At 42.4% G+C, this 18,826-nt stretch overlaps 1 protein-coding gene across 1 annotated transcript; it reads left to right on the forward strand.

Moving 5' to 3' along the window:
• The first annotated feature begins 14,969 nt into the window (after positions 1 to 14,969).
• On the forward strand, positions 14,970 to 17,858 carry LOC117741815 (piggyBac transposable element-derived protein 4). Its single transcript, XM_034549043.1, has 4 exons — positions 14,970 to 15,493; positions 15,617 to 15,859; positions 16,106 to 17,341; positions 17,426 to 17,858. Exons 2-4 carry the CDS (start codon positions 15,687 to 15,689, stop codon positions 17,856 to 17,858), a joined length of 1,842 nt encoding a protein of 613 aa, XP_034404934.1. The 5' UTR covers positions 14,970 to 15,493; positions 15,617 to 15,686.
• The last annotated feature ends 968 nt before the right edge of the window (positions 17,859 to 18,826 follow it).

The following is an 18,826-nucleotide window of genomic DNA, read 5'->3' on the forward strand; positions in this document are numbered from 1 at the left end:
TATACTTTAACCTACCTTTAGATATACTTTAGCCCCTTTATATATACTTTAGTCTACCTTTAGATATACTTTAGCCCCTTTAGATATACTTTAGCCCCTTTAGATATACTTTAACATACCTTTAGATATACTTTAACCTACCTTTAGATATACTTTAGCCCCTTTAGATATACGTTAGCCCCTTTAGATATACTGTAGCCCCTTTAGATATACTTTAACATACCTTTAGATATACTTTAACCTACCTTTACATATACGTTAGCCCCTTTAGATATACGTTAGCCCCTTTAGATATACGTTAGCCTACCTTTAGATATACTGTAGCCCCTTTAGATATACTTTAACCTACCTTTAGATATACTTTAGCCCCTTTATATATACTTTAGTCTACCTTTAGATATACTTTAGCCCCTTTAGATATACTTTAGCCCCTTTAGATATACTTTAACATACCTTTAGATATACTTTAACCTACCTTTAGATATACTTTAGCCCCTTTAGATATACGTTAGCCCCTTTAGATATACTTTAACATACCTTTAGATATACTTTAACCTACCTTTAGATATACGTTAGCCCCTTTAGATATACATTAGCCCCTTTAGATATACGTTAGCCTACCTTTAGATATACTTTAACCTACCTTTAGATATACGTTAGCCCCTTTAGATATACGTTAGCCTACCTTTAGATATACTGTAGCCCCTTTAGATATACTTTAACCTACCTTTAGATATACTTTAGCCCCTTTAGATATACGTTAGCCCCTTTAGATATACTGTAGCCCCTTTAGATATACTTTAACCTACCTTTAGATATACTGTAGCCCCTTTAGATATACTTTAACATACCTTTAGATATACTTTAACCTACCTTTAGATATACTTTAGCCCCTTTAGATATACTTTAGCCTCTTTAGATATACGTTAGCCCTGTATTAATAAATACCTCTCAAAGCTCACTTACATTCCGCTCTCAGTTATGTGGGATTAAGACATGAACATCATTCAACTCTGTTATATTTGATCCTTTTTCTTTAGAGAGGACATCTCAAATTAAACACATCCATTTTTAATCGTTATCACTGTAATTTAAAACATAATGTTACATCTCCATCTTTTAAAGTCCCACATTCAGATTGTGAAGCTGAGCCTTTTGACTCTTAAAACGTCAAACCCTTTAAGCTCCAGATCAACTGAAGAACTACGTAGAAGAACAGCGCTATATGATCAATATTTCACAATCTTCAACACATCGGATGAGTTTAACTATTTATTACTATCCGTGTAAAAAATATTTAGTAATATTGACGATATCTGCTTCGCCCACTATAATGCTCTCATTCAATGTGCAACGCAATGTCTTTGTATGCACGGAGCCGTCGGAGGCCACGACGTCATGGAAAGAGGTTGCGAAATCCATAAATAATGTCGTAATTTTCATTTTGATTGAAGCGTTGTCATGTTGGAGACACACGAGGCTGAGTTCACTTGTCCGTCACAGCTCACCGGGTTCGCCAACTCCCTCGTGGCTCTCCCGGCTCAGATGGAAGAGGTGTCACATATTCCTGCTGCAGAAAGCTCCGGAGTGGATTACACTGAGTTTCAGAGCAGCTTGCTGTGACACGGCTGACACATTGAAACTGTCCATGGAAATGATTCACTGCATCGCGCTTTAATATCTGTGTTCGGCGTGTCGTACTTCTTAATGGTGTGTGTCAGCAGCTCTCACAGTGAAGTCTCAGTCTGCTTGTTGTCGGCATCGCAGGAGGCTGAAGCTCAGCTCTGGATCTGCTTATTGAAGCATCACGTTGTCTCTCTGATGCCGGAACGACTCCTTTTGGCAGCAGACGGACGGAAAATGATTCTTTTGACAAACACGTATTATATTATTATCTGCTCATTGTCAAACAAAGATGATGATAATGAAAACCTCTGATGTGAAGAGACACAATTAAGATCCGATTAATGAGTGAGCTTCTTTCCCACGAAGGCCCTTTCTATGCTTCATCATCTCACTACTGCGTGTTGTACTTACACACTAACTGTCCCGCTGGAACTGATCTGGGATCAACTCCTTCAGGTAGACTCAGGTTTCGGTTTCTCGTTGCAAAACCCAGGTTCAGAAAATACAGAAACATATGAACGTTTTACGGTAATAAAAACAATGTTTTCTCCTGGACGCGTTGGCCAAAGGCCAAATATGTTTGACTTTTACCAAAGGAAATAACTATTTAATCTTTTTTTATGGACTATATTGGTTCCTCTTTGTGTCTCAAAATGGATTAAAACCAGTAAACTGTAGCAGCGTCACACCCAGTGAGAGATTGGATTACAACGTATTTAAAACATTGTTTTGTTAATTAAGGTGCTGTTAAACAACCACCTGATGCATGAAACAGAAAAAAACACATCTAATGTGCATTGCTGACATCGGGAGCACTTCTATGAAAATACCAATCGTATTGATTTGCTAACATGCTAACATGCTAACATGCTAACATGCGTCACTTTTAATACGTCGCTGCCTTTTCCAAAATGTGAGTTGTGTGAATGTCATTATGAACCGTGTTGTTTTATTTTAATCATCCGCTTGATTACGTGAACACGGATCAAAGTATTTCTCAGAGGAAAAGTATTCAAGTGTTAATCCAGTTTGGAGGGGGTCCAGGTTTCAGTAAGACCTCCTGAAGAGGGTTGGTCCCTCTCACAGCGGCTTCCTCTCTGTCGCTCTGTTCTGGCTTCTTGAACAAAGCCTGAGAAGCAGAGGCAGTTATTTATATGATAATTCACCAGAGAACACATCACACGTACTTAGGGCTGTGTGTGTGTGTGTGTGTGTGTGTGTGTGTGCGTGTGTGTGCGTGTGTGTGTGTGTGTGTGTGTCCACTTGTTAACAGAAAGGATTCAGTCTCTGTGGCTCTAAACAGCTGTGAGCTTCAGCCAATGGGACGCGGAGGAGAGGCAGCAGATGAGAGACTGCTGCTCTGAACCAGATCCAGATCTAAACAGGCTAAACAGGCCCTGAAGGCCTTGTGACAGAGACCAGTAGGCTGGTAGACTGGTAGACTGGTAGACTGGTAGACTGGTAGACTGGTAGGGTGGTAGACTGGTAGACTGGTAGACTTGTAGACTGGTAGGGTGGTAGACTGGTAGACTGGTAGACTGGTAGACTGGTAGACTGGTAGGGTGGTAGACTGGTAGACTTGTAGACTGGTAGGGTGGTAGACTGGTAGACTGGTAGACTGGTAGGGTGGTAGACTGGTAGACTGGTAGACTGGTAGACTGGTAGACTGGTAGGGTGGTAGACTGGTAGACTAGTAGACTGGTAGGGTGGTAGACTGGTAGACTGGTAGACTGGTAGGGTGGTAGACTGGTAGACTGGTAGACTGGTAGGGTGGTAGACTGGTAGGGTGGTAGACTGGTAGACTGGTAGACTGGTAGGGTGGTAGACTGGTAGAATGGTAGGTGATTGGTATATTGGTAGACTGGTTGACTGGTAGACCGGTAGACTGATAGACCGGTAGACTGATAGACCAGTAGACCGGTAGACTGGTAGACTGGTAGACTGGTGATAAAAACTAAAAACACAGATCAAAGTAAATGTGAAGAAAAGCCAGAAGCAAAACAATAAAAGATAAGATAGGATTGATCAGAAGCTCAAAGAAACAACTTGTTTTAAACCTTGTGTGGATTCTATCATCTTGGTCAGCTCTATCATCTTTTGCCACTGCAGAGCTCTGATGGATTGTGTTTCTTGTGTAATGTAATATATACATATATATATATATATATATATATATATATATATATATATATATATATATATATATGTAATATATACATATATTATAGCATTGAGAGAACCTGCTCTCTACAGCCTCTTTTCTATTTCATGTTCAACATGAAATATTTATTCGAAAAAGGTAGGGAGGATCTCAAGGTAGAGCTGCTGGGCAAATAATCACAATTCATGATCACGATGTGAAAAATAGTATTAACATTAATGTGTGTGGATTATCACACACATTAAAGCTGTAACAATGATCTTCTTTTAAACCAGAACATGTAGACTCTGCATGTTCTGGTTTAAAAGAAGATCATTTTTGTAGCTTTGGGGTCAAAACAAGGTTTTCTTCTGACATGTTTTATCTGATAATCCACACACATTAATGTTAATACTACTTTTCACATCGTGATCATGAATTGTGATTATTTGCCCAGCAGCTCCACCTTGAGATTATCTCTACCTTTTGAATGTAATTGTATTACAAATACATGTATTGGAACATGACGATGCAGGCGTAAGGAGATGGGTGAACTCTAATGCACATTAATATCTATATATGTATTGGAACATGACGATGCAGGCATAAGGAGATGGGTGAACTTTAACGCACATTAATATCTATATATGTATTGGAACATGACGATGCAGGCATAAGGAGATGGGTGAACTCTAACGCACATTAATATCTATATATGTATTGGAACATGACGATGCAGGCATAAGGAGATGGGTGAACTCTAACGCACATTAATATCTCTATATGTATTGGAACATGACGATGCAGGCATAAGGAGATGGGTGAACTCTAACGCACATTAATATCTCTATATGTATTGGAACATGACGATGCAGGCGTAAGGAGATGGGTGAACTCTAATGCACATTAATATCTCTATATGTATTGGAACATGACGATGCAGGCGTAAGGAGATGGGTGAACTTTAAAGCACATTAATATCTATATGTATTGGAACATGACGATGCAGGCGTAAGGAGATGGGTGAACTCTAACGCACATTAATATCTATATGTGTATTGGAACATGACGATGCAGGCATAAGGAGATGGGTGAACTCTAACGCACATTAATATCTCTATATGTATTGGAACATGACGATGCAGGCATAAGGAGATGGGTGAACTTTAAAGCACATTAATATCTATATGTATTGGAACATGACGATGCAGGCGTAAGGAGATGGGTGAACTTTAAAGCACATTAATATCTATATATGTATTGGAACATGACGATGCAGGCGTAAGGAGATGGGTGAACTCTAACGCACATTAATATCTATATGTGTATTGGAACATGACGATGCAGGCATAAGGAGATGGGTGAACTCTAACGCACATTAATATCTCTATATGTATTGGAACATGACGATGCAGGCATAAGGAGATGGGTGAACTTTAAAGCACATTAATATCTATATGTATTGGAACATGACGATGCAGGCATAAGGAGATGGGTGAACTCTAACGCACATTAATATCTCTATATGTATTGGAACATGACGATGCAGGCGTAAGGAGATGGGTGAACTTTAATGCACATTAATATCTATATGTATTGGAACATGACGATGCAGGCGTAAGGAGATGGGTGAACTCTAATGCACATTAATATCTATATGTATTGGAACATGACGATGCAGGCGTAAGGAGATGGGTGAACTTTAAAGCACATTAATATCTATATGTATTGGAACATGACGATGCAGGTATAAGGAGATGGGTGAACTCTAACGCACATTAATATCTATATATGTATTGGAACATGACGATGCAGGCGTAAGGAGATGGGTGAACTCTAACGCACATTAATATCTATATATGTATTGGAACATGACGATGCAGGTATAAGGAGATGGGTGAACTCTAACGCACATTAATATCTCTATATGTATTGGAACATGACGATGCAGGCGTAAGGAGATGGGTGAACTTTAAAGCACATTAATATCTATATGTATTGGAACATGACGATGCAGGTATAAGGAGATGGGTGAACTCTAACGCACATTAATATCTATATATGTATTGGAACATGACGATGCAGGTATAAGGAGATGGGTGAACTCTAACGCACATTAATATCTCTATATGTATTGGAACATGACGATGCAGGCGTAAGGAGATGGGTGAACTTTAATGCACATTAATATCTATATGTATTGGAACATGACGATGCAGGCGTAAGGAGATGGGTGAACTCTAACGCACATTAATATCTATATGTATTGGAACATGACGATGCAGGCGTAAGGAGATGGGTGAACTTTAAAGCACATTAATATCTATATGTATTGGAACATGACGATGCAGGTATAAGGAGATGGGTGAACTCTAACGCACATTAATATCTATATATGTATTGGAACATGACGATGCAGGTATAAGGAGATGGGTGAACTCTAACGCACATTAATATCTCTATATGTATTGGAACATGACGATGCAGGCGTAAGGAGATGGGTGAACTTTAATGCACATTAATATCTCTATATGTATTGGAACATGACGATGCAGGCGTAAGGAGATGGGTGAACTTTAAAGCACATTAATATCTATATGTATTGGAACATGACGATGCAGGCATAAGGAGATGGGTGAACTCTAACGCACATTAATATCTCTATATGTATTGGAACATGACGATGCAGGCGTAAGGAGATGGGTGAACTTTAATGCACATTAATATCTATATATGTATTGGAACATGACGATGCAGGCGTAAGGAGATGGGTGAACTTTAAAGCACATTAATATCTATATGTATTGGAACATGACGATGCAGGTATAAGGAGATGGGTGAACTCTAATGCACATTAATATCTATATGTATTGGAACATGACGATGCAGGCGTAAGGAGATGGGTGAACTTTAAAGCACATTAATATCTATATGTATTGGAACATGACGATGCAGGTATAAGGAGATGGGTGAACTCTAACGCACATTAATATCTATATATGTATTGGAACATGACGATGCAGGTATAAGGAGATGGGTGAACTCTAACGCACATTAATATCTCTATATGTATTGGAACATGACGATGCAGGCGTAAGGAGATGGGTGAACTTTAATGCACATTAATATCTCTATATGTATTGGAACATGACGATGCAGGCGTAAGGAGATGGGTGAACTTTAAAGCACATTAATATCTCTATATGTATTGGAACATGACGATGCAGGCGTAAGGAGATGGGTGAACTTTAATGCACATTAATATCTCTATATGTATTGGAACATGACGATGCAGGCGTAAGGAGATGGGTGAACTTTAATGCACATTAATATCTATATATGTATTGGAACATGACGATGCAGGCATAAGGAGATGGGTGAACTCTAACGCACATTAATATCTATATATGTATTGGAACATGACGATGCAGGCGTCCTTCACTTGTGTCTGTCAGAGTGGAGCAGAGCAGTGGTCATGCTGCAGGTCTTCACACCTGTCTGATCCCATTAGATCTCTGATCACCTCTGTAGCCCGGCAGGTGCTGAGCTGATGAGCGTTCATAATGGAGAAGATTAATATTTAACTCCCTGATAATAGACGTTAGATTGGCTTTTAGCTCCGTTAAGGGAGCCCTCAGACTCCGTGGGGCCCTTTGGTGTATTCTTCAGTCTGGACTTTCATGGTTTCACTTGAATACAGCGGAGCCCTCCTATTCAAATGAACGGGACCTCGTGTAGACCAGGTCCCTGCAGTCCTCTAGACTACATGAAGACCACGTCCTCACATGATGGGATGTGTGTGACGCTGTGGAGTCAGTGTCTTCTGCTCTCGGTCCACCAGAGGGATGATGGGTGTCCCCTCAGGGTCCAGTCCTCTCACATCTTTACATCTCACAGCTGATCATGAAATGTGTTTGTCGTCACAAATCTGTCATTTATAAGTAGATTATATTTCCAGATGTTGGGAGACAATAATGAGTCTAGTTGATTTAATGACTGCATATAAGATGTTCAGGAAATAAAGTAAAACCATTCATGGGTAGAGCTCTAAAGATCCTGCAACATGTAATGCACATTCATCTCTCTCACTGTTTATTGTGTTGTGTTTCCATCAGTTCTGTAGAATAATACACATGTTTAATCATCAATGTGTCAGCGAAGAGGGCAAACAGGAGGTGTTCATCCGATGGGAGTGTAATCAGGCGGTCACAGTGTTGAGGGTCTGAGACGTGTGAACACCACACATGATTGTGCTCATTAATATGCGCTCACGTTGAGGAGTGACTCCAGATCTCTCAGCGTGACAATAAGCCACTTATCATAACAGCGGAGAGGCCGGTGAGAGCAGAACAGGTGAGTTCACACGCGCGGTGATGGACTGACTGGTCACGCCGCTGCTCTCGGCTTCAGATTTGTCAGCAGTTTGGGAATAAATGTTCTTTTCAAAGCCGACGAAGAGTTAAAGAATTAAAGCAGATGATTGATGACGGGTACATTCTGCTCATGAAAGAACACTGATGGATTCAAATGTTTCCCTGAAGAGTTTCTCTGAGTCTTTTTTCAAACAGAACTAGAATCAGTGGAGATGTCGTAGTTTCTAGTGTTTGTCTGACTTCCCTTTGTTCATGGGAAGAAGCTGAGATGTTTAAAGGAAATGATACATGAAGGCCATGTGCTTTAATACCAACAAAACCCCCCCTGATGCGTTCCAGAGTGGACTTTGCATTCTGTATGGATCTTGTTTGTGTATCTTGCTGTGATACAATAAGATGTAACATGTCTAAAATAGACTTTGTTGTTCAAAAGGTACAACAACATCAAAGTGCTTCTGTCACAATTAAAATACATAATTTAGGAAGAGGAGGGAGAGGAGCGACATATTGTGAAGTCAATGACATTACTGTCAGTTACCTGGGCTTTTTGTTCTGCCATTGTATGTATCTTTAACAAATGGACTATATATATACTGTATATATATATACATATATATATATATATATATATATATATATATATATATATATATATATATATATATATTTGTATGTATACATATATATGTATATGTATACATATATATAGTCAGAAAATATACGGAAAATAATATATTTTCATACATTCATTCTAGTCTAAAAAGAGGAATGATCTCTATAATAAAACTATTTAGTAAACTCTATTTAGTAAACTCTGCTCTGGTGGAATGCTGTCGCTGTCCGTGGTGCTGATTCATGGTGAACAGCTACATGAGATGTCTGGAGCACGATGGAGGACTTGTGTCTCCATCAAGCTTCTTCAGGGAAGACGAGCTGATGGAGAGTCACTGAAGGTAGACGTGTCGCTCACAGCTGTGTTTCTTGATTCGGACCTTTGACTGACTGCTGAGGTTTATATAACTCCTTATTCATGAAGTTATATAGTCAAGGATACGCAATGTGTTCATATATATATGTATATATATATATAATATAATATTATATATATTATAATATATATATATTATATATATTATATTATATATATATATATATATATATATTATATTATATATATATTATATTATAATATATATTATATTATATATATATATATATATATATATATATATATATATAAAGCTCACCTTCAATGAGCATGGTGGGATCTATATACATATAATATATTTATATATATCCCACCATGCTCATTGAAGGTGAGCTTTTACTCCTCAAACGCTGCTGTTCTCACAGACTAAATACTGTGTTATAAAAACATTGTGGTCGAACCCCCCACGAGCAAATCCAGCAACTCTCCTCCAACTTCCAGTCTCCTCCTGAAGTTCTGACGTTCTACATTAAATAATCAGTTTTGTTATTTTTCATCAGCGCCGCTCGAGCTCAGCTGGAGGAGAGAAACACTGTGGGCTGAACATTAATGATGCATTCAGACACCCAGGGGTCACAAGCTTTGACCCTCGTGTTCAGTCTGGAGACGAGTGGACTGGACCGTGTGAGGTGATGGAGGTTCTCCCTCATTAGTGGAAGGAGGTGTTTTTTTCATACTGATGCTTTGTGATAAAATAAGGTGGGATCGTTAACAAATATAGATTAAAGTCAATGGTTGATTTTAGGGTATTTATATATCATCTACTTTGATTATATTAAAGTTGTCTGAGGGACATTTCTCTGATGGAGGTATGAAATCTGAGCCAGGAGTCAGAGCAGCTTTCTGCGTACTGATCCGTCTGTATATGAATAAATGAGGTGTGTTGATGCCGCCCGCCACTGAGGGGCATGTAAAGTCTTTCCAGAGTCTAGGAGCAAGTGTGTGTGTGTGTGTGTGTGTGTGTGTTACAGTGGGTTACACTGGATAACACACACACACACACGTACTGTAATGTGTTTCATGAATAACATCTACGCCAAAGCAGTTCTCATTCACACTGCATTGATTAACTTCTCCGACGGAGACAGACAACTTTATGTGTCATCGTATTTACATGTTTTTTTATGGAGACACGTTGACACTCGGCTGCTCGAGTGTGACAAGAGAGCGAGAGAGCGAGAGGAGAGAGGAGAGAGGAGAGAGGAGAGAGCGAGAGAGCGAGAGGAGAGAGGAGAGAGCGAGAGAGCGAGAGAGCGAGAGAGGAGAGATCGAGAGAGGAGAGAAGAGAGAGAAGAGATAGGAGAGAGGACAGAGGAGAGAGGAGAGAGCGAGAGAGGAGAGAAGAGAGAGAAGAGAAGAGAGAGGAGAGATAGGAGAGAGGACAGAGGAGAGAGGAGAGAGCGAGAGAGGAGAGAAGAGAGAAGAGAGGAGAAAAGCGAGAGAGCGAGAGAGGAGAGTGGAGAGAGGAGAGAGGAGAGAGGAGAGAGCGAGAGAGGAGAGAGGAGAGAGGAGAGAGCGAGAGAGCGAGAGAGGAGAGTGGAGAGAAGAGAGAGCGAGAGAGGAGAGAGGAGAGAGGAGAGAGGAGAGAAGAGAGAAGAGAGGAGAAAAGCGAGAGAGCGAGAGAGGAGAGTGGAGAGAGGAGAGAGGAGAGAGGAGAGAGCGAGAGAGGAGAGAGGAGAGAGCGAGAGAGCGAGAGAGCGAGAGAGGAGAGAAGAGAGAGCGGGAGAGGAGAGAGGAGAGAGGAGAGAGCGAGAGAGCGAGAGAGCGAGAGAGGAGAGAAGAGAGAGCGAGAGAGGAGAGAGGAGAGAGGAGAGAGCGAGAGAGGAGAGAGGAGAGACGAGAGACGAGAGACGCTGATGAGAAACAGAGGAGAGAGAGTCGGAGGAAAGCTGTTAGTTTCCACGCGTTCTCTCCGGTCTCCTTCTGTAATTACATGTCAACAGGAAGTGATGACGCTCTCCAGACTGTAAGAGCGTCCGCTCTAAATGAACCGGCCGTGTTTGGTGACGGTAAAGATGTTGTGAGGATGAACAGCTGATGGTGAGGGTTGGTCCAGGAACATAAGAAGGCAGTTCACAGAGCACTTGTTTGACCTCTTGACCTCTGCAGTCGTTGCTCCGCTGCTCCCCGACCTGACTGAAGCTCGCAGTCTGGCGTCCCGGGAGCACGGGCGCCCTTTTCCAGAGGACTCCACCAATTTATGAGGACAAATTAAACTGTGTGGCTTTAATGAGGGCTTTGTTTACTCCTCGGGTTCACAGTGAGAGATGCGGAGACACGGAGACGGCGAGGGGGAGAACGGTCGTCAGCGCGCTCTGTTTTCATTGGCTCCTTAATCTCATGACATCTCCCTTAATGAAGCTCACGGCCCCAAAGCATTAATGAGATGTTTGGAAGGCAGCCGTTGGAGCGTTTAGATGTGGAAGCCCCCCCCTCGGCTATTAGAAAGACAACGAGACCTTCACTGACACGTTCGCTTTCATATATATCATTATGCATCTGCTGCACGGTTATTCATAACAAAATGTTGTGTTTTGATTTTAAAACCTTGTGTTTTTGATGTTTCAGTGACACACACGTGGCTTCATGACATCAAAGTGGTGATTATTTGAGCACACGTGTCAAATAAAGATGCAGAGACACCATGTTGTTGTTATTACTGCTTCACTGAACATGAGCTGATAATTCCCTTCATGGTCAGCTGCAACACGTCTTCTCATTATGGTTTATGGAGGCCATATGTTGTTTGTGTCCCGTGGGCTTTGATGGAGTGTCTCCAAGGTCTTCCTCTGTCTTTATAAGAGGTCATGTGACCTTTGAGACCAATTCTAGTCACCACTCTCAGATCATTGAAGTTGTGAAGCTTCATTTCTAATCTTATTGTCAAATATTTAATATCTCACATGCTCATTTGCTGCGTTATGCCACAATGTGGCGTTTTGTATCTGAAAGTCTTCCAGTGGCCTCCAGTGAGTTCATCTTTCATTCATTTATTTACTCCTTTTAGCACCGGAAGGTAAAATAATCTCATTTTTTATTCATCCTCGACATATTAATGTTTTCTTGTGACTGTGTAGAGAGCTGTGGATTCACTACAAGCTGCAGTTTAAGTCGGTGTTTCACTGATTTGGGGACAGTCGTTGTGGAACGCTCACGTTTAACAGCCTCATTCAGATACACATCATGTTGAGTTATTGCTGAACATTGTTTCACACCACGAACACAAACTGTTAGAGATTCACCATCACGATGTTTCATCAACCACACACTCAATCATTTCATTACAGAGGTTATTAATTATGTCTGATGACACGAGGAGATTGAGGCCAATCACTTTGATAATCATCTAATCAACAGAGACTTAAAAGGCCGGTCGTCTCATCACAAGCTGTGGTACGACTCTATTAATAACATTAATCACTGATATGATGTGTATTGAACACCACGTGGGTGGTGCATGAAGCAAAAAGTGATCCAGATCAGACGCAGAGGGATTTGTTTTAATAATGCACCAATAATGCATCAGTGGAATCGGTAATATCATCTCACATATTGAACTAAACCTTCAGTTTGTTTTTCCTTTGGAGGAATTTAATGCGCAACTGACTGGTTGAAGTAGAGGAAAGATACTTCATCTCCCGGTTTACGTGGGATAACTTAAAGACCCCCCCAGGAGGAGCCGGAAGGGGGGTCCAGGATCCAGATAAGTGGTTAGAAAATGATTGTCTGGATCCCAGATCAGATTGGAGCCCTTGTGGACATCCCGTCGTCTGTCCTCAGGAGCCAGCAGCTGTTTCCTGAGCAGTGGAGCCCGACAGTCCTGCTGCAGTCCACTGAGTGAAGAACAACCACGAGGCCCCAGTGTGTTTGTCCTCCATTGTTCTTCAACGTCTAACAAGGTGCAGCGAGTCACGAGCAGCTCATGGACACCTTTCCTTCCACCGATGCAGCACTGCCAACAGCTGATTATGTACACAGCGCTAAATGTACAACTATTTATTTGTTGGTCAATGGAAGATAACGTGAGAAGTGTGTCAGTGTGGAGGGGAGGAGTGTGTGTTTTAAAAAGGTTAACAGCTGACCTGTGATCAGTCTTCAATATGGATAGAACAGCACAGAGCCCTGACTCGACTCTGGGAGCATCAGCTGACACGAACTGAAGCCAGATGGTGTTCCCTCTGTCATCTGAGACATACATGTCCACGATTACATAATCAACTGGATAATAAAGTTCACAACAAAAGGCGTGATGCAACACGCTGAATGCAACACGCCGGCGCTCGTACATGTGATTAAAGAATAGCTGGTTATCAAAAAGAATACGCTAAAAAGCAATAACAATGCATCATGCATTAATGGATTATGTTTATTGTGAGACTGTATGAATTGTGAGAAGATATGAAGGAACGAGTGAAGAATGAATCAGGAACAATCCGGTAATTGATGAGTCCTTAATAGGTAGTTCCTGATTGTAGTTCCTGAATAACTCAGAATTGAGGAGTATAGAGAATACCTTGGTCATGATGATTAGAGAACAGACTGGGAGATATTATGTGTATGGATCAGTAGGTGATTAGTTCATAAATATACATCAATCAATACACTGACTTTCCTAATGAGTTGTTCCTGATTAAGTCTGAACCAACTGCTGAGCAGCACAACACTAGTAACAACTCATTATTTACTAATAACATAAACATGACGCCTCATACCGAGTAGTTACAAGTAATCCATCATTGCTCCTTAATTTTCTTTCCAATAACTTCCATTTTTGTTGTGCACCCTCATGTTAAACAGCATCATTCAGACGGAAGGAGGCAGAGAACTAGAGGAAGACAGAACGAGAGAGCATTCATTGAAAGTGATGAAGAGAAGCAACGACGTCTGCTTCCATTGATTCTCTGTCCCCGCTCCGCTTTTGTGATTGAGCATCGGCGTTAACGAGAGCTCTCTAGACTGTAAATAGCTCGACCCCCCCCCACACACAAAAAAAAAGGAGTTCTCGTAAACAAAAAGACGTTGATGGATCAGCAGCTCAGTCGGACGTAATCAGGAAAAAAATCTCTTTCAGAGCAAACTCAGCATCCGGTCTGCTGGAGACAGAAGGGAGTTAAAGCCTCTCTCTCTCTCTTCTAGTGTGGAGCCTGACACCCCCGGAGCTGTCGGTCCATTGTGTGACCACGTGGCTCACTTTAAATCTGCTGATTCCAGATCAGCCAGAGAGCAGTGTGTAGAGGGAGAGCGTGCAGCGGCAGACACGAGAGCTAACAAGCCCCATCTGCCCTCAGTCATCCGGATCTTTCTCAGTGAACTCAGTGACAGGCCAACTGCTGCTAAATGGCACACGTGGGCATGTGAGTCTAGGAGCCGACTGCCAGGTGGACACGCAGAGGCTTCACGCCGTGGAGGCCCACACCTTTGAGAACAGCTGGTTCAACGTTAAGGAACCCCCACACGGGTACAGGAGCTCACTGTTCCACCCACTTGTGAGAGGCTTCGGGCAAGGTACTCAGTGGGGGAAATACACTGCAGGAAGAATCTGCATTTGTTTGTATAGTGAATTAAAAAAAAGGTTAAACAAAAAGGAGTCATCCAGTAGTCTAACTTTACATCTGCAAGGTGACGTCATGGAGCTTTCATCAGTCAGTTCCACATGTTTACTGCACGCTGTGGCGAGAGGTTGAGATATTGGACAGATCGTGTTTTAATTACTTTGTGCAACTGGATAAAGCTACATATTAACCGCGTGTTACCTTTTATTACATCCCCCAATACTCTTGTTTCCTCCCATAGTCCCCCCCCCCCCCCCCTCTTCATTTGAGTCCACTGTGTAAGACAGACAAGCCAGCTGGATTCAAAACCTTTGACCCTGAGATGTGTGTGTGTGTGTGTGTGTGTGTGGCTGTTTCATATTTCATAGACGTCATCACACACACTCTCTTTAACAGCGGCGTCATCCGACTTCCGGAAGGCTGTCCCCACAGTAGGAAAAGCCGCGTCGCTCAAAAAGGTGCGTTTGTCTCTCGGAGTTAGCCCCGGCTAGCTAAACTGAGACGGCTAAGCTAAGAACGTGCACGCTCGCAGTAAACAAATAAAAAATAAAATAGTTGTCGCGGTCCGTAGTCGTGTGTTCGTGTGAGGTGCACTTCTAACGTGTTAAACAAACATGTAGTGCAGCCCACGGCTTCACGCTTTACTCATTTGTTCTTACAAAGTCCAGTTGCTTTTTTTCTCTCTACGGCAACCCGCAAGGGACATCTCATCAAACCAAAACACGCGAGACGGTCTGTTCCACTGGGCTGAAGGAAGATAGAGCGGCCACACGTTTCGTTATTGTGCCACTTATCGTGTGTTTGCCGTGAACAGGTACATTTTTTATTTATGTTGCTGTTTGTGTTCTTTAACTCTCCACGTGATTTACTTTCTAGTTTTTTTTTTTTTTTTTTAAATGTATGACACTTATAGTTTACTGTATTTTTGGTACAGTAGTCTCCGGCTCCAGTGTACTCTGGGTATTCACCGGGGTCACACAAAGATTGAAGGAGAAGCCACAAAAATAATGGCGGAACCGTCGCGGAGATCACTTTATTCTATGGAAGAGGCCGTGGAAACGTGTCTCCGGCGGGACAGCGACCACTCTGGGGATGAAATATCCGAGGAAGACAGTGAAATGTCTTTTGACTCCGAGGCAGAGGAGATGTTTCTGGAGGGAGGAGACTTCATTCTGGACAAGTACGTATTTTATTATACTCGTAGTAATATATATATATTATTATTATAGTATTACACACATTTTGTAGATTGCCTGTTGGGGGGAGAGAGGTGTTTTTGTGTCCCCTTTGTTTTCACCCTTTTGTTTCACACAAAGACACTTTTAAGTTTTACTAGTCTGGGTGTGGTGTGTATTTGTGACTGGAAACGTGTTGTTTATAGTTGTGCAAATGACTAACTGTTATTTCTTTTATTTTCACACAACAGGCCATCATCTTACTCATATTGGCAATGTCCACTGCAGGAAAAGAAGGAAAGTACATCACTGGAAGAGGAGCCTCATTCCCCAACTCCCCAAAGAAGTGGGGGGAGGGGGAGAAGCAAGCAAGCCGGGTCGTCAACACCCGAAGAAGGATGGAACGACATTGACGTTCCAGACGTCACGCCGCCACAGCCCACCTTCAGACCCAACCGGGCACTAGGACCACAACTCAACCCTACAGCGACGTACACGGCCCTGCAGCTGTTCCAGCGGTTCTTCGCGACGTCCATCTTGCAACAAATAGTTCGAAACACAAACGAGTTTGGGGCAGCTCGCCACACGACACCCTCCAACCCGTGGATCGCCATGACATTGGAGGACATGTTTTCTTTCATGTCGTTAGTGGTCTACTTTGGCTTGGTGAAGTGCAGTGCGTTCACAGATTACTGGAGAGGGGGGAAACTGTACAGCATGCCGTTCCCAAAAAAGGTGATGACTGGAAAGAAGTTCCTCAGGATCAGCCGGACACTTCACCTCAGCAGCGTGGCGGCGGATGCTGCCAACGAACAGAAAAGAGGCACGCCGGCCTTCGATCGACTCGCCAGTATAAAACCTCTCTACGAGGAGATACGGGAAGCCTGCAGACGTCACTTTCACCCCGGCCAAGACATTTCCATCGGCGAGCGAATGGTTGCCTCCAAAGCCCACATGGCTTTCAAGCAATATATGAAAAACAAGCCTGTTCCCTGGGGATATAAACTTTTTGTTCTGGCGGACTCCAGGAATGGCTACACCTGGGATTTCTTTACATACGAGGGCAAGTTACAGGGAAAGACTGGCAACGGACTGAGTTATAATTCAGTGATGGAGCTAATTGACACGCAGTTGCTGGGCACTGGCTACAAGCTCTACGTGGACAATTTTTACACCAGCCCGACCCTTTTCACTGACCTCCTCCAGATGAAGATCTGGGCGTGCGGACCCGTCCGCACAAACAGAATCGGATTCCCCAAAACCAATGAGAACCGTCTGGTCCCTGAATCGGCCCGTGGCAGCATTCGGTGGATCAGGAAGGACTCCCTCCTCTTCGTCCAGTGGCGAGACACAAAGGACGTCTTCATGTGTTCGACGTTCCACACGGCGCACGCCAAGGACTCTATTCCAAGGAGGCTCAAAGATGCAGCTGGGCACTGGGCCGTGACGGACATCCCAATTCCACCAGCGGTGAAGGAGTACAACCGGTATGTACGATATATTAAAAATGTAATAATTTGTGTTTTGTTTTGGTATATCTTTCTCAATGTTGTGTACTTCTGTCCATCCAGGTGCATGGGTGGAGTGGACCTATCCAACTCCTTGATAGGGTATTACAAAGTCCTCCACAAGACCATGAAATGGTACAAAACGTTTTTCTACCATTTCATGGACATCGCCATTGTAAACGCCTTCCTGCTCCACAAAGACGTCGCGAAAGGCAATGGGGAAGTTCCGATGAGCCAGAAGGCGTTCAGAGAGACCCTCGCCGAGCAGCTGGCGGAGGCGGGGTCTCCCTCCACGGCCACCCCAGCACCACCTCCTGCTCCACACGGGCCACATCACAAACCGGTGTACATCACTGGGTCCAGCACCGCCGGTCGGCTCAAGTGCCATCAGTGCCATAAAAAAACGCCCCTGAAGTGCTCCTCTTGTGATGTGGCGTTGTGTCTGATCCCAACGAGGGACTGCTACAACGAATGGCACACTGCCAATGACATGTAATAGACATATGTAAATAGTTCGAGGTGTGTTTTTTTTTTAATATAAACTGCTTTTCCACAAAAACAACACTTGTTTTGACTCTTATATGCACACAATTGTGTTTCAATTAGGGGGGAAAAACACTATAATGTGTTTATGCTTCAGTTACTCTGTGTCAGCAATAGTGAATCTGTATATGGGAGAGGATACCTCTCAGTGGCACCTCTCATTAGAGCCTACGGTCATAATAGTAGTCTTTTTAGCATAAATGTGACTGGGTACCTCGGGTCCTTTGGAGTCTCCAAATGGCCTTTATTGGAAACCGTCTAGACATTAATAAAACATGTGTAACATCTTCATTGTGTGTAAAATAATAATCTACTTTTTACTTGGACTCGGTAAGGCTTTATGCTATGCTCCCAGTGTGTTTTCCAGCCCATAAGTCCCAGCTACAATCCTCTGCAGGCATCTATTTCACAACAATATTCAGGCGTAAATAGAAAACCTTCTACTTATGTGTGTTCCAACTTATATTCCTCAATGTCAGCAGCACTTAAAGTGATTCTGACTGTTGGGGAGAGAAACGTCAGAGTGTTACCTTTTCAAAAGAGGCCCAAACCATGCATTCACTCCACATGGTTCTACTACAGCTTTCTATTTTCTTTTAAGAAAGGGAAGAAGAAATAAAACTCCACATGAGATCCACAAGTCCCACAGAGTGTTTATTACAAGGCTGGCAAGGAAAAAACTATATCGGAGCACAATGCACATAAACCATTTAGCGAAAGAAAAATGTGTTGCTTGTGTTTGAGATTTATATTTAAAGCAGAGGCTATTTCCTGATATCATGTCTCCTGCGCCGTATGAAACACTCAGTCATTTTCTAGAAATGCCACCGGCTCCGTGGACTTGACTTTTATGAATTCCCTAAATATGATCTGAATTTTTACAAATCTTCTCCCTCTCTGTGGATATAAACTAATCTCCAC

Source organism: Cyclopterus lumpus, chromosome 13, assembly GCF_009769545.1.
Source record: "Cyclopterus lumpus isolate fCycLum1 chromosome 13, fCycLum1.pri, whole genome shotgun sequence".
Lineage (NCBI taxonomy): Eukaryota > Metazoa > Chordata > Actinopteri > Perciformes > Cyclopteridae > Cyclopterus > Cyclopterus lumpus.

What these genes read in the sequence shown, in the direction of transcription:
- LOC117741815 (XM_034549043.1), top strand. Translation starts at nt 15,687, where the DNA reads ATGGCGGAACCGTCGCGGAGATCACTTTATTCTATGGAAGAGGCCGTG. An exon ending in GGAGACTTCATTCTGGACAA is followed by an intron (nt 15,860 to 16,105) that starts GTACGTATTTTA and finishes TTCACACAACAG; the next exon opens with GCCATCATCTTACTCATATT. An exon ending in GCGGTGAAGGAGTACAACCG is followed by an intron (nt 17,342 to 17,425) that starts GTATGTACGATA and finishes CTGTCCATCCAG; the next exon opens with GTGCATGGGTGGAGTGGACC.